The sequence below is a fragment of the Pipistrellus hanaki genome, assembly GCF_964339955.1.
Source record: "Pipistrellus hanaki genome assembly, chromosome: 7".
NCBI lineage: Eukaryota > Metazoa > Chordata > Mammalia > Chiroptera > Vespertilionidae > Pipistrellus > Pipistrellus hanaki.
Genome location: NC_140509.1, coordinates 66,892,328 through 66,913,803, shown reverse-complemented (window position 1 = coordinate 66,913,803; position 21,476 = coordinate 66,892,328). Strand labels below are relative to the sequence as shown.

The 21,476-nt window shown below is 42.5% G+C and overlaps 2 protein-coding genes across 7 annotated transcripts in view; both read right to left on the bottom strand.

The window, feature by feature from the left end:
• Nucleotides 1–3,576, bottom strand: part of MAP7 (microtubule associated protein 7) — a 140,077-nt gene extending 136,501 nt beyond the window's left edge. For all 5 annotated transcript variants that reach the window (XM_084890675.1, XM_084890676.1, XM_084890677.1 and 2 more), the window contains exon 1: nucleotides 3,432–3,576. In XM_084890675.1, the coding sequence (XP_084746801.1) occupies nucleotides 3,432–3,498 (67 nt within the window). In that variant the 5' untranslated portion in view covers nucleotides 3,499–3,576. The remainder of the gene's footprint in view (nucleotides 1–3,431) is intronic.
• Nucleotides 3,577–10,117: 6,541 nt separating this feature from the next.
• Nucleotides 10,118–21,476, bottom strand: part of MAP3K5 (mitogen-activated protein kinase kinase kinase 5) — a 159,258-nt gene continuing 147,899 nt past the window's right edge. For both annotated transcript variants that reach the window (XM_084890655.1, XM_084890656.1), the window contains 4 exons: nucleotides 15,770–15,882; nucleotides 14,981–15,090; nucleotides 11,509–11,585; nucleotides 10,118–10,838 (listed from right to left, as the gene is read on the bottom strand). In XM_084890655.1, coding sequence (XP_084746781.1) covers nucleotides 10,766–10,838; nucleotides 11,509–11,585; nucleotides 14,981–15,090; nucleotides 15,770–15,882 — 373 coding nt within the window. In that variant the 3' untranslated portion in view covers nucleotides 10,118–10,765. The remainder of the gene's footprint in view (nucleotides 10,839–11,508; nucleotides 11,586–14,980; nucleotides 15,091–15,769; nucleotides 15,883–21,476) is intronic.

The following is a 21,476-nucleotide window of genomic DNA, read 5'->3' as shown; positions in this document are numbered from 1 at the left end:
GCCTGGGTGTCCAACTCAATCACAACACAATCTAAGCGCCTCCCAGGGAGCATGTAACCACCTTGTGTTTCATCTGACAGGTGAAAAGCAAGATATAAAGATAAGCGCTAGCCACAAAACAATGGGAAAAGGTCATTGAGGCACCTCAGTGAAGCATTACTAGCTTTGGGACCTGAATTTCAAGAGGGACAAGTTTAAGACTAAGTTGTAGTCTGAGCCCTTTACAATTTTTATTTGTAGATATTTGTAGACGCTTAGAGCCAAGTGGACCTTAACGATCACTTTTTAATTTGGAAAAATGCAGTGAAAGGTCATGAACAAGGTCATAAAGAAAACCCATGTTTTTCTACCACACGTCTTGCTAAAGTGAGAAAAAGCCCAATTCCAGGTACTAAGTCATTTCCCCAAAGGAAAAGCAACAAAATGCACAGATTACAGGTATTAACTATTTCCTGTGTATGAATATTAATCTCATGAATTAGTCAAAAGCAGCTTGGAATTTGGTCTCCATCAGTAGCCTTTATAAAAATTACATTATTGAATTAGCACTCCCTTTCCACTGTTATTGGGCACGAACATAAAATTAAATATCCAGAGCTTGGGCAGAGGCAGTTTTGTGAATATCAATCACTGGAACTATTCAAAGTAATAACCTGAAAAGGACTTGACGTCCTCTAGTGGTGAAATGGAAACTAATTTCCAAGACAAGTATTTTTTTCAGTTCTCATTTATTACCTTTGGCTATAGAAAAATATATGTGAAAGAACTGTTCATACTCGAAAAAGAAACAGTTCACCACAAGGCATGTTATTTGACTACCTTTGAGGAGGAGATAAATATATGCTGAAGGATATATGGTATTTAAAATGTTAGATTTATATAATACCTTTGAAATTCTTAACAAATGTCTTGTTTTATAGGCAGTATACCACTAATGTTCAACTCATCTTTGATATACACACATACATATGTATGCAATTATGAACACATTGTGGGTGTTATTTTAATAATTATCTGGGATTCTAATATAAATTGCTCTGAAGTTAAACCACAGTCTTTGCACAGGGACACTAAAACTAAGACATTTAGGAATGGACTCTACTTGATAATCACTACATCTAAAAAAGGAATAAAATAGATCTCTCAACAAATGTTGCATTCCTGGAAAAAAAACCACCTCTATACACAAACCTGTGATTGTTAAAAAAAAAAAAAAAGAAAGAAAAAAAGAAAGAAAAAAGACTTGCAGCATTTGGATGTGTATGTGAAACATGTCCCTAAGAATAAGTCCTATGTGTACAGGTCACATGTTTTAAATATATAGAAAACTTGCGTTGTTAAAATCCAGGCAATCTGCACTTATTCCATCAAAATATTGCTATCTGGGTTTTAAAAAATAAATTTTCTCTTTTCCTCTTTCTTTGGCCCCTGCTCACACAGGTGCTTCTGAACACTAAAAACATTAATAGTGATCAAGTGCTAGGAAAAACAAAAAAACAAAACACACAATAGAAAGATGTGGGCCAGAAATAGGTTTTAGTTAAATTATAAAGTACAATTATTCCAAAGGCCATGTAAAAATTGTCCCTTGGAACTTGAAGTGTCTAGGCAAAGATATGAAACAACTGTTTTCTGTGAAGAAGATGGCAGCTAATTAAATTCCCATTTTCATTTAAAAAAAAAATATTTCACTGACAGCCACATGGCTGAATTGTATGTTAATTGTTAGAAACCTTGGTTCATTAGTTAACCTGCCCAGGCATTCAATAGGCTACTTTGCAGTTCACTTATATATGAACAAGTTGCTCATGGACAAATTCTAAAACGTATTTTGTTGTTTATTTAGCAAAACTGGTGTGTATTGACTAACCTGAACAATTTTGTTTCAGAAGCACCATGCACATTCACGGTGCGGACAGACGCTGCCCTCGGGTTGCCCTCACCTGGGTGAGTCTACCCAGGGCACCCAGTTCATCAAGTTCTGTAAAGCAATTACTAAAGCATCTCCACTGAGCCACCCTTTCCCCACCCGAACCAAAACAATGATCTACAAATCTTTCAAACCACCCTCCTGGAAAGAGCGTGACTTCAAAGTAAACAAGCTCAAGACACCTTGTCTGACTAAACCGCGGGTATTTAGGCAGGAGGGATTAAGGTATTAGGCTTTCGGTGTCCCTATCAGAGCAGATACATATGTTGCAAACACTATGATAGCTTTTCTAGGCCTTTCACATGAAAAGAAGCATGGCATCTAAATCAATAACACATTTTGGTGGGGTGTGTGGGGAGGGTGAGTCTTACATTTGGGAAACACTTGTTTCCGATTATGTATGTATGCAAAGCAGCAAACGCATTGCAATCTGAATTTCTTTTAAAAAATAAGAATCTGCATCACCGCCCCCATTTCCAGGGTAGGAAGGTAGCAGAGTTGACCGGCCAAGAATAAATAGAATAAAAAAAAGAAGAGGAGACTAAGAAAGAGGGGGCGCGTGTGCAAGGCAGTGCCTCCAAAACAACCGATCAGGAGCGCAAAAATCACCCACAAAGAAGATGTGGGTGCGGGGGAGATGTGAGCGCGGGTCCCCGAGTGTGCTGTGCAGGTTGCGGGGGGAGGTGCGTAAGGATTGGGGGCGGTCCCCAACACGGAGCCCTCTGCGCCGATCCCCGCTTCTCACCCAGGGCTGGTGTATGGACTTGGAACAGGAGCTCAGAGGATCCTTTCAAGTCCAGTCTGAGCACATCGAGCCCCATTCTCTGGTCCCCGCGCCCAGCCACCAGCCCCTGCGCCCCCCACCACCGCGACCCCAGTCTTCGTGGGACGCGGGTGGGAACTGCGGACAGACACCGGGGCGGGGATCGGGCACAGCACGCCGCATGTCCCCGCGCCCTTCACACCAGCATTGTCCCCGGGGAGCCGAGTGCGAGCCGGGCTCGGGGGGAGCGCGGCAGGGAGGGGGTGCCCAGGGACGGAGGAGCCTGCCCGTCGCAGCGGGCCGAGGACTTTCCGGCTGGCTGTTTGGTTCGGGGTGTACGATTTCCCCCATTCAACTCGGCAGGTGGGAGGGGAGCAGCCACCGTTTCTCCATTTCCTCCTCCCGCCCGCCCGCCCGCGCTCCCTGGCGCGCTTCCACCTGTTGTGGGAAAGTCGCGGGGAAGCGCCCCGGGGCCCCCGGGACCAGGCCCGCGGCTCCGGGCACGGCGCTCGGGCACCTCCGGGCGGCGGCGGAGGGCGGAGGGCCCGTGCGGAGGCTCCGATCCCGATCCCGGGACGCAGAGATCGATCGGGGCGGCCGTTCCCCGCCACGGCCCCACGCAGGGGGAAGAGCCGATCGCCCGCGCCCCGCGCCCGGTACGTGCCCACCGGCCTGTGCGCTGGCCCCCGCCGCGCCCGCTGGCCCCCGCCCGCCCTCCCGCCCCGGCCGCGCAGTCACCTGTTTCGCCCCGCGCAGCGCCATCGCCGCCCCGGGGGCCGTCGCCGCCAGCTCCCAGCTCCGCCATGGTGCTCGGATGACGCGTCCGAGAGCCGCTCCGCCCTCTTCCTCGGCTCCGCTCCCGCCCGCCCCCGCCTCCGGGCCCGCAGTCCAGACAGGTGAGCGCGCGGCGGCGGAGGGAGGTGCGAGCGCTGGCGAGCGGGGGAGGCCTGGGGCCCGGCGCGCCCCCTCGCGGGCAGGTGTGGCGTGGCAGCTGCTCACAGGGAGATCACAGGGTCTGGGCTGCAAGAACAGCTTCACCTGTCCCCGAGCTCCTGGCCCCCCCGCAGCCCACCCCTGGAGTGGGGTCGGCGACTTTTAGTGGCTCTAGGACCTGAAACTCTAGGACCTGGGACTGAAGAAAAGCAGATCAGCCCAGGTGAGACGAGGACTTCGGGACGCCCCGTTCCACTATGAACTTTGAAGCAGACAGGTCCGTTTTGAAGTTCATGATGACAGGGCAGAAAGAGGACGATGCCACGTGGAGAGCCGAAGTACACAAACGGGATTACTTCGCTGGGATGCGGTCTGGATCTGCTTTTCAGGACGCCATGGCTGCTGATCAATCTTTTCACCAGGCCTGTGTGTCTGGAGAGAGCCCCAGGGCATGCAAGTTACTGAAGCTTGTGTCCAGTTATGTGACTTTTCTTATTCTTGGTTTCCCATTAGTAGCTACCTTGTGACTTTCGTCCAGCTTGCTCAGGAAGTCCAGGAAAAAGGCAACATGCAACAGTTTCTTTCTTTCTTTTTAAAGAAACAGATTATTAGCTTGAGGAGATACCAATTTCTGCTCCAACAGAAGACAAGTACAGGATAGCAAGAAAATGCTGAGGGGGAAAATAGGTCCTGCAAAAATGGAAACATAAGGAACAAAACTGAGCAGCGACCCGTTCCGTCTAGCTACACAGAAATGCACTCCCACAGCCTGGGTTGGATGAACATAGCCAGCAAGCTCCCAGCAGCATAAAACCTTCTCAAGGACTTCAGCAGAATCTACGGAACGCCCAAGGGTGCCTGAGAAGTGTTGGATTTCTTGCTTAAGTGACAATCCCCACCGTCCTTTTAATGAAAAACCTGCCACTCTGAGCCCGGGATTGGACTGCTTGTATTTGGTTTACTGGCTCACTGGCTAAGTAGAGGATTTGATTAAGAGACACTTCACCGCGGTGTACTCGCGGTGTACTTAGGGATTTACCCATAGTGCCACTTCTACAGTGGATTAGGCAAACTGATCACATTCAAATCACTCTTGTCAGACTTCTAATAAAAATAAAGCACCAGGTTTGGGGGAGGGGAAGTTAAGGTAGTTTTAAACCTCAGCTTGGGCCCAAGCAAAGGTTATTTTTTTACTACATTAAGTCATCGGAGTGTAAATGCTGCGAACATCAGAAAGAGTCTCTTAGCTGAATTTAGAGAGTTGAACTCTGGAAGAACCTTGGGGAAGGGAGGTGATTGATTTTCAACCTTCTGATTTACTACCTACTTAAGTAAACTGCAAGTACTCTCTCTGACCCCCACTGCAAATTAAGATTTAGTGTTTATTTTTCTGCGGTCCTGTTTTGGTTTTGGGTGTGTGCGTCTCCCTCCTCCCATTCTTTTGCTAATTTGTTTTAATCTGTCACCAGTTACACAGAAACACACCAAAATCCTGCCCTTAGGCTCTGTATAACTTCCAAATTTAATGCGGCGTCTGTAACGAGAACTGGAACATGAAAATGGAGGAATGGGTGACATCTGTTAGATGTCATACACCATCGCGTTGTACTGTGTGTTGTACTTAGAACACGGAAGCCATCTGTCTTGAGCTCCCACCTCCATCTCAAAATCTCTCCCATTAACCGCAGTTCCCCTTTCCAGGGAGAGAAGCTGGAACTCATAAAGCCATCTGCTCCCCTCCTGCCTCCTTTGAAACCTCATCCTTTTCTTCTCCCTACTTCCAAAGCCCTCTCCATCCAGGGATTCTACCTCAACAAACAAATTCAGGACTCTATTGATTCTGAAAAATTCCTTCCCTGGACTTCCAACTCTCCCGAATCTATTGTCATAATTTTGTTCACCAAAGCTAATAAGTATGTGGACTCTGGTGCCATTATTGTCTTATTATCTTTGTTTAACCTACTGTAGTCTTTCATGTCTAGGGAAACTTTCCAGGACATGAAATCAAATTTAATAATCTTTAATCTGTCATCTCCCTAGATTTTCTTCACTCTATCATCTTCCTCTTGGCTTACACCACTGGCCTGGTTTTTCTAACTTCTCTGCGGTTAATCATTTTTCTTCTCTACTTAAAATTCCTCCCCTTTCTCAAACCACCCCATCACCATCCTCCTCCCAAAATTGTAGGCCACAACCTTTCTCTCTCACAGCTATCACCTAATGTTATCTCTATCCAGCTTGACCCCTAGATCCAGAATACATACCCCTGACCTCAGTCCTGACATCTACCTATACATTCTCAATGGTCTCTGCCATTTCTATCATTGAATCATCCTGCCATTAATTCATCATGTCCAAACCAGCTCCCGTTCCAAAATTGCCTGTTTGAATCCTTCTCTTACATAAACTCGACATCTAGCCTTTTCTCCCATTGTCGATGCTCAAATCATAGTTCCTAAATCTTGTCAATATATTTTAATCTCACCCTCTCAATTCCCATTGCTCTAACTCCTACTAGACCCTCCTTCAGATCTGTAACACTCTCTGAGCTGTTCTGTCCAATTTCTGTTTCCTCTAATTTACCCAAAACAATTTCACCAGATTAATCTCACACACTACTGCTTTATACATGCTCCTTAATAGATCCCCCGTTTCTACATAATTAAATGCACTCCACTTTCCTCCCTGACCAGCTCCAATCACACTGTGCCTATCTCATTTTCCACCTTTCATCTCTATAATTCATATTTCCAGCCAAATGTGAGTTAAATGAGTCAATTCTAGAGTGTGGGGGGTAATGTAATAAAAAATTGTTCACTTTCTCCAGAACACTTTGCAAATCCCTGCTTTCTGCCTTTGTTCTTGGTGCTGTGCCCTGATTGACTTCCCTGGTTCTGACTTAATAACTCTTTTCCTTCTAAGGCCCAGGGTGAGGTCTGCTTCCTCAATGAAGCCCGTTCCACCTGCCCAGGCTCCCAGCAAGCTTGTCCTCTGAACCTCTCCAGGGGCTTCTGGCCTTACCTCTCATCTAGCCTTTAACATAGACGAGGTGTGAGTTGTTATTGCAAATTTGTCTCCTCAATCTGATAGGAATTACTGGTGGCAGGGATTTTGTCTTCTCTCTCTCTCTCTCTCTAGGGTGTCTATAAAGTCTGGAGCTATCAATGATATTTTTACAAATAGCTGATGTTCTTGGTGACATAATGTGTTGCTTGTATTCTAAATTTAATGGGTATCATGTATATCTCTCCTGCTGCTACAGTGCCTCGCACACAGCAGGCATTTCAGTGGGTTAGCAACAATTCCTCATTGCCAAGAGTTTTTTCTGTTTTGTTTTGTTTTTTGTAATGGTTTAAGAATAAATGAAACAAAATATGCAATGATAGGACTTGGAGAAAGAGATCAAAATGTGCTCAAAAAGAAACACTGGAACTACTTTCCTTGGCAAATTCCGGTTTTGTTTCTTATAAGACTGTGCTCCGCCCAGGTGTGTAACTACGCTGTCACCAACCGCCTTTCCAGGCTCTGCTCTGGGCCTTCACTTCTCCAGGAAGCTTTCCTTGATCCCCTCCAGCAGTCCGATCACCACAGCACTTACTGCATGTACTATAGTTTCTGCTTGTCTTGATTTCACCACTGACAGTGAACATCCGGGTGAGAACAGTGTTGTTTGTGTACCATAATATACTCACTCAGTGAGTTTTTAATGACTGTTTTGAATGAATGATAATAGATAACAACAGTAGGCAAGAGCTGAGTATCTGCTAAGCATTGCAGTAAGCACCTCACCTGCATTGTTTTATTTAAATCTTACAACCCCATGAGGAAGGTAGGCTGTTTTTCCCATTTCAGATGAGGAAACAGACTTAATGGGCCCTAGGTGAAAAGGCAAGTGGTAGTTTTGCTCCAGGCTTATGTGCTTAGAATCTTGCTACACTGAATGAACAATGAACGGTAACCATCTTACCATCATCACTATGGGAAGGGGCTTTCCATTTCTGTCTCTGGGTACCACTTTGAACAAGGAGGTGGGGCCTGAATATAGAGCTTTTAAAAAGGATCTCTGGGCCCCACCCAGGCCAATAAAACGTTTCTCTAAGGTGGTGGCATCAATATTTTTAAAAAGCACCCAGGTCACTTTAATGTGAAGCTGGGTGTACGATCTGGCATAGATTGATGCCAAAGGCCTTTCAAGTGAAAACTTTCATGAAACTTGAGCCATAATGGAACTGCCTTCTTTTGTGACTAAGACCCAAAATGACGTCTGGGAATGTATTATGAACCATGTAGGGACAGAGGAACATCTGATCACGAAGATTGGTTACAGTGAGGGCCCCACAGAAGACTATCATTAAAGAGTTGGTTGAGTCTGGTTGGCATGGCTCAGTGGTTGAGTGTCAACCTATGAACCAGGAAGTCACGGTTTGGTTCCCAGGTCAGGGCATATGCTCGGGTTGCAGGCTCGATTCCCAGTGTGGGGCATGCAGGAGGCAGCCAATTAATGATTCTCTCTCATTATTTATGTTTCTATCTCTCCTTCCCTCTCCCTTCCTCTCTGAAATCAATAAAAATATATTTTTAAAAATATCCTCACTCCTGGGGTGAGGATGAAAAAAATAAAATAGTTGGTTGAACATGGGTAGCTTGATCCTATTTACCATCTAAACAAAGTACTGAAACCATAATTATCGGGCAGATGAACTGTGGCTTCACAAAGAAGTTACCTGTATTTCAGTATGAATGAAGTGACTTGACACTTAATTTACACTTCATCTCCCTCAAAATTTCCCACGAGGTGCCAGGGGGCAGGGCGGTTACCTGTCCTCAGGATTGGGAAGTAAAACAAATAAACAAAGATGCAGCTATGTTGTTGCAAATATCAAATGAGAAAATACTGGTGAGAACTTTCTGGATCATCGAATATCTAAATGGGGATATGTATAATAATGTCAACAATAAAAATAAAGTTTAAAAAATAAAAATAAAATAAAATATATTGTACCTGGATTTTCACATAGAAATAAAGATGACTCGGCAGAGCCCTTGGCAGTCCCAGATCTGTCTCTTGCTTCAACAGTGTTTGGACAGAACAGACCCAGGGACGCCCACGGCCTCTGATCACTCTCCTGCATCTTATCCAGTCACCACCTTCAGAACCACCTCGGAGACCAGCCAACACACTGTTTTATTTTGTTTTGTTTTTTCTACCTTAACTCTTTATTGCCGAACATCCATGAGCTCCCAAATTCGTCAGAATTATTCCACTGAAATGGAGGCTGCTGTCAACTGCTGCTCACCTGGCCCCGCCCCCTCGTTGACTTTACCACCTGTGCATCGGTGGGCCCCACACCTGCCTCTCTCTGGGCTTCTGTTTCCACCAACGATGTGGCTCTCGAGGCCGGGGGCCACTTCTTCCACGAGTTGGTGGAGAAGAAGCCAAGGGCTCTGAGCATCTCAACCAGCATGATGGCCACATTCTCTTCCAGGATGTGCTGAAGCCTCCCCAAGGTGAATGGGCAAAACTCAGGATGCCATGGGAGCTGCCCTGGCCTTGGAGAGAAGCCTGAACCAGGCCCTGGGTTCTGCCTGCAGACTCTCAGCTCTGTGACTTCCTTGAGAACCACTTCATGGATGAGGAGGTGAAACTCATCAAGAAAATGGGCTACCCCTGACTGACATCCCCAGGCTGGCTCACCCCCAAGCATGACTTAGGAGCCTGGACCCAGAGGCCTTTGAGAGGCTCCTCTGCATTCTCCTGGTGTCTGGCTTTTACCTGAGCCTCTCCCTGAAACTACTAGTCATTCTTTTAACCATCCCGGAGCCCTCTCCCATGCATTGAACCAAATGAAACAACAAAGCTTTTTGCAGGAGGAAAAACACACACAAAAGAAAAGAAAAAGAAATGAAGATGACTCCTGTTTTATCAAAGACTTTTACATATGGGCTAAGTGAACAGCTCTGTATTATTTTTGTCTTGCAGACTAAACAGTTTCCTCTGTATTCAAAAAATTTGTTTATCTCATTGATCCATAGATGAACTTCAGACTTCATCCTTTTAATACAGTCAAGCTTATGAAATATAATATTCACCTTAAAATAAAGTATTTCCCTCAATATGAGAAATTAAGGAGATAGAAAAGGCAGTGCTCTCCACTGAGATGCTGTTTGTAGGCCCCTTGAGATACACAATAGTCATTCAAGATAACTCAGGGCTTTGAGAAAAATACAGTAACTTTCTTTTATTTTTTTTTTTCTTTTCAGTCTTTCTTAACCAGTCTGTGGTCATGAGGAAAAACTTGAATATAGGCTTTCTTCGATTACTTGAATAAAAGACAGATTCTATTTAATGTTATAGCTGAAGAAACAACTAAAAATGTAATCCAGTAGTTTGGCTAAACAAAATGAGAATTATTTTGAGTTTATCAAAACATTATGTTGATAGTCCTTTTTTTCTTTTTACTTTTTAAAGTAAATATGAGACAATGGATAGCTTTAGAACAAGCTAACTTTACTATGATTCAGGCATGTGCAACTGGTACAGTTCAGTAGTAACAAAAATGACTCAAACCAATGTACTATAGGCCAGAAACTTAAGTTACAAAATGTATCAATATTACAATTAACACAGATAAGTATAAACCATTGCTCAGATTCTGCATATTTTAAAAAAAAAAACATAAACTTTATGCAACAATTGAAATTATGCATTTCTACTCAGATTATCAGAGCTTATTACAAACACACATAAACCTAAAAAGTTGTGGTCACATTTTGGTTTTGTTCCAGTGATGCACAATCACATGAAATGTTACATCCATTTTGTGTGAAATAAACATTTGGCTGAAGTCTCGTCAGTAGCTGCTGAGTTCAAAATATTTACATGAAAATGTTTAGAGTAAAATAACCCTAAACATCCTAGTGGGAGTCCTTACAAAAAGTCCTTATGAATTATAGAAATAGAAGCATTTAGGAAATTTCAGTGTATTTTGCTTATTATTATTATTTTTAACACGAGTAAACAAATACTGGCTTTAAAGTGCAGCTTCTTTCTCCTCTCCCTGGGATTCTCCCTCCTTCCATGACCAGTTCTGTGTTAATTGCTAGGATCTCCAGGGAGGCTGGAAACAAAGGAGTGACAGTCAAGTCTGTTTGTCTCTCTGCTGGTCCCGAAAGTCAGTGATGGCCTTCCACAGTGTGCAGAGCATCCCTCCCCTGTTTAAAGACACAAGAACACGGGGAAGGGAACACTTCATTCCAACATTGCCCTTGTAAAAGAAAAGTGACTGCTCAGCTTTCAAACTGCTCTGATCAGAACATGAAGATCCCAAAGTCTAATTAGCCATTATGTGTTCATTTTGTACCTATTTTCTCACCATCCCTCCATGCCTTCCCTTTCCACTCCCACCATCTACCAGGTCCCAAAGCAAAAAGGTTTTCAGCATTTCTGAAATGTCTTTGGTAGACAAAGATGGGCTGGTATGAGAAAATTATGCATATGATTGGCCAGATTAAAAAAAAATTAATTATTATAGGAAACTGTATCAGATTATAACAGGTATTTAGATGGCAAATCAGCACCCCATCCTAATATTTCCAAGTATGGTACGATCATGAACAAAATTGGGGGATTTGTTTAAGGCAGCTTAAGAATAACTGGTCTTCGTCTGAATTATTATCAAAAATATTCTTCCAGTTGATTTGCATTTACTAATAGGAAATACTGGTTACTAAGGTTCTCAATAATAGTGTGGTCCAACCAACTCAGTTACTCAGAGCAACTGAGAACCAGAGAGGTGGGCCCAGGATTGCAGGGACCCAGACTTCCTGATCTGAGCCCAGGACTCTTGCCATCATGACAACTGAATAGGAAGAAAAGTGATACCTTAGTTTCAGGCATTTTAAGTCATCACGTGTAACATAGTAGAGAACATCCACCAGTGAATAATCCTCAGCCAAAAACTGTGGATAAAGTAATACATGCATAAAAATTAGATGCTTTATACACCTTTAATAGCAAACTCTATCCATAATGTAAACATTGACCGTCGTGTTGGTGGTATAGTGGTGAGCATAGCTGCCTTCCATAATGTAAACATTGGCAATAATTAAACATGAATTTAAAAGCAAATCCACTAAAAGCATAACCTTCTGGAATTATTAGTAGAAAATTCCTCTCTATGACAGAATAATTACAAAGAGATACATCCATGACTTACAAATGCAGGAAGAGTATAAGCAACAGAATTTCTAAATGGCTGTCTAATTACATGGGCTGCTCAGAAGATAATGGTCGTCTTTAAGAGGTTTGCTGTTGGGCAGCTTTATTTTTCTCGAGTAGATAAAAAGGGTTCCAGAAAAAGTAGTGCTTACACTTAATTCTGAACTTACTTTTCATGTCTCATAAAAGATACCTTCAGATATTTATTAGAAAATCAGAGACCTGAATTTAAACTGGAGCTTTTAATTTTAAATCTAAAAAATGGGGGCAGCTGAAGCCAGTTTGGCTCGGTGGATAGAGCATAGGCCTGTGGATTCTGGTCAGAGGCATGTACCTTGGTTGTGGGCACATACCCAGTGGGGGGTGTGCAAGAGCAGCTGATCGATGATTCTCTCTCATAGATGTTTCTAACTATCCCTCTCTCTTCCTCTCTGTAAAAAATCAATAAAATATATTTAAAAAAGAAAAAATAGAAAATAAATAAAAAACGGGGGCAGTGGTTTAGAGGATCATCAGTTACTACTCCTTAATTGAGATTTGAGTCCCAGTAAGAGAGATATTTTGGAGAACTTGATTGCAAGCATTACTTTCCATAGGCAAGTGAATTGTTTAAATGTATGTAGCATAAGTTGTTAAATGCAGATTTCTAAGGAGACCCTACATTTTAGTGGTCTAATAAATTATCAAGTCAAAAGAAAAGATATCTTTATTCAGTTATTTTTAAGATTTAAATATAAAACTGAAATCAATGTAATATGTATTAAGAGACCCTTTCTATAAAATAACAAAAATATAACCTCTTATTGTGTGAATATGTATATACACATATGTAGTCTTAAACATAAACAAATGCTATTCAGGCTGATTAAAAAAATCCATAAGGAGCAGAGAAGAGTTAGGTTATTAGAGATAATAATATGGCTTATTCAGGAAGTGTTCCTGATATAAATTCATTAAATAGATCTATTTTATTACATTTCAATAAAGAGGCATTGCCCTGTGGAGTTTAATGTCACAAGAAAATTAAAAAATTAATACACAAAAGTGAAAATTATTTTAGTTCTATCGTGATCTCTACACTTTTCATTATTTTCAATTCAAAAATGTAAAATTCCTTAAGGGTCCTAGTTGACAAAGATGATTGTATGCATATTCCATACTTGAATGATTTCCCCTTTTTGTCTGCCCATCTAATCCTATCTAATCAAAGAGTATATGTAAATTGACCCTACTTTTGCTACACCCACAAACCATGCCCACCAGCCAATCAGGAGCGAGTAATGCAAATTAATCCAACCAAGATGGCTGTGACCATGGAGTGAGCAGGAGGCTTGGGTTTCTCCAGCAATGGAAGAAGCCAAGCTTTCCACATACCCTGGCTGGCTCTGGACTCCATCCAAGGCTACAAAGTTTCAATTATAGAAGATAAATAAATCCCAACAAAAATGGCTGCGGCCACAGAGCGAACAGGAGGCTTGGGTTTCCCTGGAGGTGGAGGAAGCCAAGCTTCCTGCACACCCTGGCCGGCCCAAGTCTCCGCTCAAGGCTACAAAGTTTCAATTATAGAAGGTAAATAAATCCCAGATACCAGGGCCTCCTCTTGGGTTACCGGGGGGCGTGCAAACCACCACAGGCCCCTCACCCAGGCCGCCCCACACCCCAAGGGAACCCCTACCCTGATCCAGGATACTCTTCAGGGCAAACCAGCCCCCACCTGTGTACCAGGCCTCTATCCTATCTTATAAAAGAGTAATATGCAAACTGTCCATCACTCCAACACACAAGATGGCTGCCTCCATGTGGACACAAGCTGAACACCACAAGAAGGCCAGCAAAGGAGGGCAGTTGGGAGGGACCAGGCCTGCAAGGGAGGGCAATTAGGTGACCAGACCAGCAGAGAAGGGGAGTTGTGGAGGACCAGGCCTGTAGGAGAGGGCAGTTAGGGGCAAACAGGCCTTCAGGAGAGGGCAATTAGGAACAATCAGGCTGGCATGGGAGTGGTTAGGGGGTGATCAGGCTAGCAGGCAGAAGCGGTTAGGGGCAATCAGGAAGGCAGGCAGGTGAGCAGTTGGGAGCCAGCAGTCCTGGATTGTGAAAGGGATGTCTGACTGCCTGTTTAGGCCTGATACTACCCAAATAGGCCCTAAACAGGCAGTCGGACATCCCTCAAGGGGTCCCAGATTGGAAAGCATGCAGGCTGAACTGAGGGACACATCCCCTTTCCCCCCCCCTGCACAAATTTTGTGCACCGGGCCTATAGTACATACATATAGATGGTCCAGTTTATTCCTTCTCAAAGCATCTTCCCCAACCTCTCCCTCCCTCTGTCTCATAACATCTGATAATCTTTCTTTTACAGAATTTACCAGAGCACCATTATACTTTTATCTGTGGAATTATTTGATTACTAGAGGCCCAGTGCATGAATTTGTGCACAGGTGGGGTCTCTGGATGGCTTGCAGGGATTGGGCCGAAACCCACAATCCAATGCTGCCTGCAGCTCCTACCTGCTGCTCCCACTCATCCCAGCCCCATTGTGCCTGCCAGGGGCTGGTGCCCAATCAATCCCGATTGGGAGAGGCTCACACTGTTGCAGCAGTGCTCACCAGCCATGAGCCCTGTGTCTGGTGCCCTTCCAAGGGGAGTGCCCTGTGCGATCGGGCTGAGACCAGCTGTCTGACATCCCCTGAGGAGTCCTGGATTGAGAGAGGGTGCAGGTCAGGCTGAAGGACCCCACCGGTGCACAATCAGGCTGGGGGAAGAGTGGATGGCAGGAGGGCTCCAGGGTATGTCTGGCCCATCTCACTCAGTCCTGACCAGCCGGACCCCAGCAGCAAGCTAACCTACCAGTCGGACCCCCTGGTGATCAATGCATGTCATAGCAAGCGGTTGAACAGCCTTAGCGTATCATTAGCATATTATGCTCTGATTGGTTGTTTGGTTGTTGTGCCGTTTGGTCTATTTCCATATTACCCTTTTATTATATAGAATTGTCTGCCTATCCTAGTCTGTAAGCCTTAGGAGGGCAGCTCAGGGTCTGAGTTGCTCACCAGTGTATCCCCTGTGCCTAACATATAGTGGACACCTAACATTATGAAATGAAGTGAAATAATTCTTGTTCCTCAGGTTCCTCTACCTGACTTATAGTGTCTTCATCAGCTCCATTTTCTCTCAGCCAGTCAGTGAGTTTAGAATCTTCAGTATTTCTGCCAGGAGTTGAGCGATGTGCGGATGATCCAGGAATATCTAGGAGAGAATTGGGGGAAAGGGGAGCATTATTAGCTTCACCTAAGAGAGATCATTAATACTTTAAAAGATTTTGCTCTAAATAATTAATAGAAACAATTAAGATTGGCAGTACGAACTATAAATAAAATGCTTAAAGAGTATTTAATCTACTAAGAAACGGAGAGTCAGAAGCAAGAATGTAATGATAATCCCACCTTTACCTTTCTTAACCATTTTATGGTTTCTTAGAATAAATTTGGTGTACCAAATTGTACTATTTTTCATGCATCTAAGATGAGTGCAATTAACCAAATAATTATAATAATCTTTTCCCACTATTTGCAACAATATGAAAAAAAGCGAGAATGCACAAAATACAAATGCAAAAATGACAAAAACAGTATTATTTTCTTCTAGTCATCTCATTATGAAATCTTTAAAAAGAATAAAGAAAAAAAGTGGAGAGCCCTATTTACTCAAAAACTTATAATTTCAGGAAAAGATGGCTATGAATCATCTTATTTTACTGCACTTATAAGAAATGATAATCTGCTATAATTAAGAATTAAAAGCAATCTCTTCGTAGTTGCGGTACACGTAACAGACGCTGACTAAACCATGAAATGAAACCGCCTGTTGGCTTTGTTTTCTGTGGCAGCCTGGCTGAACGGTTTTACTTTAAAATTTTCTTATTCACCGATTGGCTGGGACTTAAGCTTCAGGTGTTTAATTTCTTGGTCCTTTTCTTCAATAGCATAATGAAGGAGTGCTTGTAATTCTTTCTCTTTCTGAACCAATGCTTCCAGTAATCTGCAGAAGAAAATTACAGTGATTGACAAGGTAATAAAGCTGGAGCAGCCAGAGTGACCTTCTACTCGAGGGCTTCTCAAGCTGCAGTGAGCAGACAGCCCTGGCATTTCATTGAAAGGCAGATTCTGATCCAGTAGCTCTGGGATTCTGCATTTCCAAGGAGCTCCCAGGCAGTACTCCTGTTGTGGGTCCACAGATTCCATGTTGAGCAGCAAAGCTCTAGAAGTTGAGCAGGAAAGCTCCAGACCAGAATTCAAAACCTCTACCCCCAACTGTCCACCAAATCTTCAGCGATGTTCTATTTTTTCTTTTATGCCCATAAATGGCAAAAAAAAAAAAAAATTATATTCTATATATGTTTAGTTTAACAGACCCATATTTTACATATATGGCCCTTTATCAAAAAATGTTAGTCAAGATGGGTAATACAATAATCAGTGCAAAGGAGAAAGGTAGTCATTTTTAAAAACTATGTATATTTGAGAAGTAACTATAGGTGAGGTCACCTATAGTATCTGGCACATGATTCAATAAATGTTACTGATCACTGTGGCTGTTACATTATTCCTCTCCCTTCTAAAGCAGTGGCGAAGTGAGTAAAAGGATAGCTGTGTTCCTGGCACTTTCAGTTCCTAGTTGGCATCGAATGCATTTTCCAAAGAAACAAGGAGAAACTAAGGTATCCTTTCCCTTACCCATGGAAGGTTCACCATGCAACCATGCAACCGAGAGCCAACTGGTAACCTACTTGCCTTTTCTAACACTGTTCTCTGTCAAAACGTTCCATGTGATGAAGATAGATGTTCTGATTTTTTTTTTTTTTTTTTAGAAAACTATCTTTGAGTAATTTAGACTAGGAATTATAATCTATCCATAATATTATCAGGATAGATTGTTGCATACACTACAGCCCTTAGAAAACTGCACTTCATTTTTGGCATTGGTAGATTTAACTCAGGACCAGCTTCTTCCGTTTCTGCATCAGCTCTCATGTTCCGAAAGGCAGCACCCAGGGCAACTGAGTAAGGGCTCTGGGAACGTCCAGGCTCAGCCTGTACTTCCTGTGCAAACTGGGACAAATCACTTCACCCTGCTGGGCTTCAGTTTTGTCACACGTTAAAAGGTAAAAGGAAATTTTCCTGTTAGAATTACTGTGAGCATTGAGACCACGTAGCTAAAATGCTTGGCCTTTAATAATGGCGATTCTGTTGCCTGCTGCAGTCTCAGGCCCTGGAAAAGAGCCCTCCCAGGGCTCAGAGGGGTTCTTTCTTGACCCTCAGGTTCCCCCTCCTCCACTCCCAACAGGACACAGAGGACTGTGGCCCTTGGGTAGGAGAAGGGAACCTTGTAGAGTAGACAGGGGAGGCAAAATAAAAGGAAAACAAATGGGGCAACCAGAGAAGGTATTTGAGGAAGGCAGGTTATTTACAGTAAGCTGTGAACCATTAGTCGGAATTAAGAGCTGAAAGTGGAGGGAGAGAAGGGTGAAGGGAGGTTTTTATCTACTCTGACAGGAATGATATTCGGAGAAATGGATAGTAAGCTCAATATGAATTTTTAACTTGGCTATATTTTTGTCTTCCTTGCTCATCTAATTGTATGGAATAGTGATGGTATATTCTTATTGTTTCCTCAAAGAGCACAGTGAAACTTTCTAGAATCTAACCGATGGTTATCTAGACCAGCGTTTTTCAACCGCTGTTCCGCGGCACACTAGTGTGCCGCGAGATGTTGCCTGGTGTGCCGTAGGTGCAGACAAGACAAGAATTTTATAATTTTTCACTATTTTGTTTACTTAATATTTCATAATAAAGTAATTATAAAATACTTTCTTTGTGTTTATTTGATTCCTATTCAAGAGAATTACTTTATATATAGTCAATATAGGCACAGAGTTAAATTTTTTAACATTTTCTAATGGTGGTGTGCCTCGTGATTTTTTTCATGAAACAAGTGTGCCTTTGCCCAAAAAAGGTTGAAAAACACTGATCTAGACTCTATTATTTCCTTTTTATCTTTATCTTTATTTTTAAAAAAATATATTTTATTGATTTTTTACAGAGAGGAAGAGAGAGGGATAGAGAGTCAGAAACATCAATGAGAGAGAAACATCGACCAGCTGCCTCCTGCACACCTCCTACTGGGGATGTGCCCGCAACCAATGTACAAGCCCTTGACCGGAATCGAACCTGGAACCCTTTAGTCTGCAGATCGATGCTCTGTCCACTGGGCCAAACCGGTTTCGGCTCCTTTTTATCTTTAAAATCAGAACATGTTAGGTCCTTTTTATCTTTAAAACCAGAACCTAATATTGGAAGCAACATATTGATAGGCCACCTTATTTGTCCCAAATCCATCTCTCAAAATTATTTATTTTCAGCTATATCCAGTCCATCAGTTTTATTTTTACTTTGTCTTCCATACCATTAGTAGGAAAGTCCTTAGAAACCAAGGCATTTGCTACCTCCGTTCCAGAAGTTTGGCAAGGATCTGTGAACTTCTTAACTGGAATGGGTGGGGACAGGTAATTTCAGAATTGTAGAATAGGAAAATTAGATAACCATTCAGTTCCTCCTGAGTTAGATTTGAAGTAACTTCATTACTGTCCCACCTCTCTGTGTGAAATGAATTACTGTCAGGACATCTTATGTAAGCAAATGTTTAAATGTAAGTAAATGTGGACGAAAGGGGCCACTTGCTAACCTGACAAGCTCAGGGGAGGCCTGCATGGCAGTCTTGCAAACTCAGAGACCTAAAGTAACCACAAAGGATGGTCTGAAATTAAACTTTAACTAAAAGCAGTTATGGAGGGTAGTCACCTCCTAGGCCAGTATCTTCCCTGACAAGGTCAGCCTTCACCTTAACTGAGCCTATCGGTCTTTTTGCACAGATGATAACATACCCTTGAAACATCTAAGTAACTTGAACTTCCCTTTTTTCCAAACCCCTCAGGCCACAACCAAATGCCCTTGGCACCAAGACCGGAGCCATAAATCCCTTCTTTGTTATTGTTATCATATTAATTGTTGACTTTTCACTATCCTGCACCCACCTAAGTATATATCTATCATTTTACTTTTTATCCAATCTCAGAGGTCCTGAGGACCGCCCCCTGCTTTGCTTTCTCCCGCCTTTCTAATCTATCACTAATAGGTTTCATGTAACCCATCTATATCTTCTTTTATTGCAATGTATAAAAGTAGATGAAAAACTGCCATACTCTGTAGCATTATCCCAATACGCTGAGAGATTCTATTTCCCAAGCAATTGTCGACAGTTTGGCTCAAATAAACTCACACAAATTCTTTTCAGGTCTGAATGTTTTTATGTTACCCTAAAACATAAATTCTAAAGCTATTTTGTTACTTTTCTCATTTAGTATTATTGATCTAATAATCCAGAGTTGGAGAAACCTGATTTACTTTCATCGGTAATTATCCTAACTCAGTGACTCAGCTGGCGAGCTGTGAAAAATGTTAACACATTCGATACCTGACTATTTTAGTCAGGGGCACTAACCTGTTTTCCCTTAGATTGTCAAATTAAGTAACAACAGCCAACACAACAACAGCTGTCTGGTGTGAATGATTCAAAATGATACCTATTTTTTGGTGTGGATACCTGACTATTTTAGTCAGGGGCACTAACCTGTTTTCCCTTAGATTGTCAAATTAAGTAACAACAGCCAACACAACAACAGCTGTCTGGTGTGAATGATTCAAAAATGATACCTATTTTTTGGTGTGGATACCTGACTATTTTAGTCAGGGGCACTAACCTGTTTTCCCTTAAATTGTCAAATTAAGTAACAACAGCCAACACAACAACAGTTGTCTGGTGTGAATGATTCAAAATGATACCTATTTTTTGGTGTGCCGCAGAATTTCAGTAGTTTGTGTGCCCACGAGATGAAAAAGGTTGAAAATTGTTGTCCTAAATATAAGGTTTCTAACATGAGGGCTACAACCTTTCCTTAAAACACACTGACCCTTTTTTCTGAGCTTGTTTTGCAATAAATGTACCCTAATATATCAGGTAATATTCAACTGAAGAACAAAGGGCCAGTATAGGAGTGGCCAGTCCCTTACTGCCCTTGCTTAAGACTTGTGCACAGCAGCCGCCCTCTCTTAAATCATGTGAAGTGAATGTTGGGCCTCAGCTCACTTCTGGGGGTGATGGAGAAGCTGTGGGAGATATTCCTAGAAAAAGATAAAGGAGGCTGATAATCCTGTAGGTTTCACCGATTTAAGTGTAAATATGTAGAGAAAAAGCATAATTGTGTGGGCTTTTGTGAAAAATACAATTCCTCTTAATGCAATAAAGAAATGTGGCAAAGCCGAGCCTTTTAACAGAGATGGGCAGGTGTGGGCAGCAAGCTTTCAGCTAGCTGATGCCCTCAGAAAATGGGTGTGAGGCCTTGATCTTGGCGGCTGGCAAAGAGCAGCCCTTGGGGACTGCAGATGGCACAAGCATGGTGGACAGAAGGCGGGGACAGGGTGGTGAGACAGGAAACGCAGATGGGCGAAGGAGAGAAGGAAATGGCTACATTTAATTTAGCAGAGGCAGGTTCTATTGACATAAGCCTCCGTTCTGTAGACAGAAGGTTTTAGGGCCAGGGAGCAAATATACCAGCTCATTGGTAAATAAAGTAGCTTTACTGTCTGTAGAATTCAGACTGGAAGCCAAGGGCAGAGTGGGATGGGTGACTGGACCAAAACAATAATGAGTGAACTTTCCCCTCTGGAGATCAGTAAGGCGTCGAAAAACCCAACTCCATTCAGGATCGGAGGACAGAGAGTCAATAAAGAGAAGTGACTGAAGTTACTACCTACTGTAACGTATGGAGTATCCTAATTGGGTTATTTATTACACAATGATTTAGACAGACATGTCAAAGGTCAAAGAGACTCAAACTCTTTTCTATTAAGTAGTAGAGATGGCAAGTAAAGAGCTGGGGAAAACCTCAAAGGACAAGATTGGGTATGGCAGTCTGAAAGCCACTGTCTCTTTATTCAGGAGGATTTCTATATGCACATCACAGAAGATATGTGTGAAGTTACTACATAATGCAACTGCAATTCATGTTTCTAAATATAGGATGAGTTTTGTACTACTTGTATTAAACTTGCTTAACCTTAGAAACGTAAACTTATGAGCAGAAATACATGTTTTATTTCCCTGGTGAACAATTAAAATTTTCAACTAAGGTTTCTAAATATTTGAACAACTTCTATTGATTTGCTAAAAACAAAAAAATTTTTTTCTTCTTCACTGTAATCCCAGTTGCCCACATGCCAACTGTAGCCAGCACAGGAAGCTATAAATCATCAAAAGTCAGACCTTGAACTGTGCCAACATCTGTAAGGAACAGGAAATGTTTACTGTTCATTTAATAACCTGATCATGTAGGTTCTATGTTATCAAACTCCGAAGAAAAATTAAACTCCAGATATGACACACCATATTAAAAATAAAACAGAATCACACATGTAGTCAATTGATCATCCTTTTAAGGTTCTAAAATGCAAAGCTTTGTACCATTAGTTTTATCTCCTCAAGAACAGAGACCTTCCTCTCCTGAAAGAACTTGATAT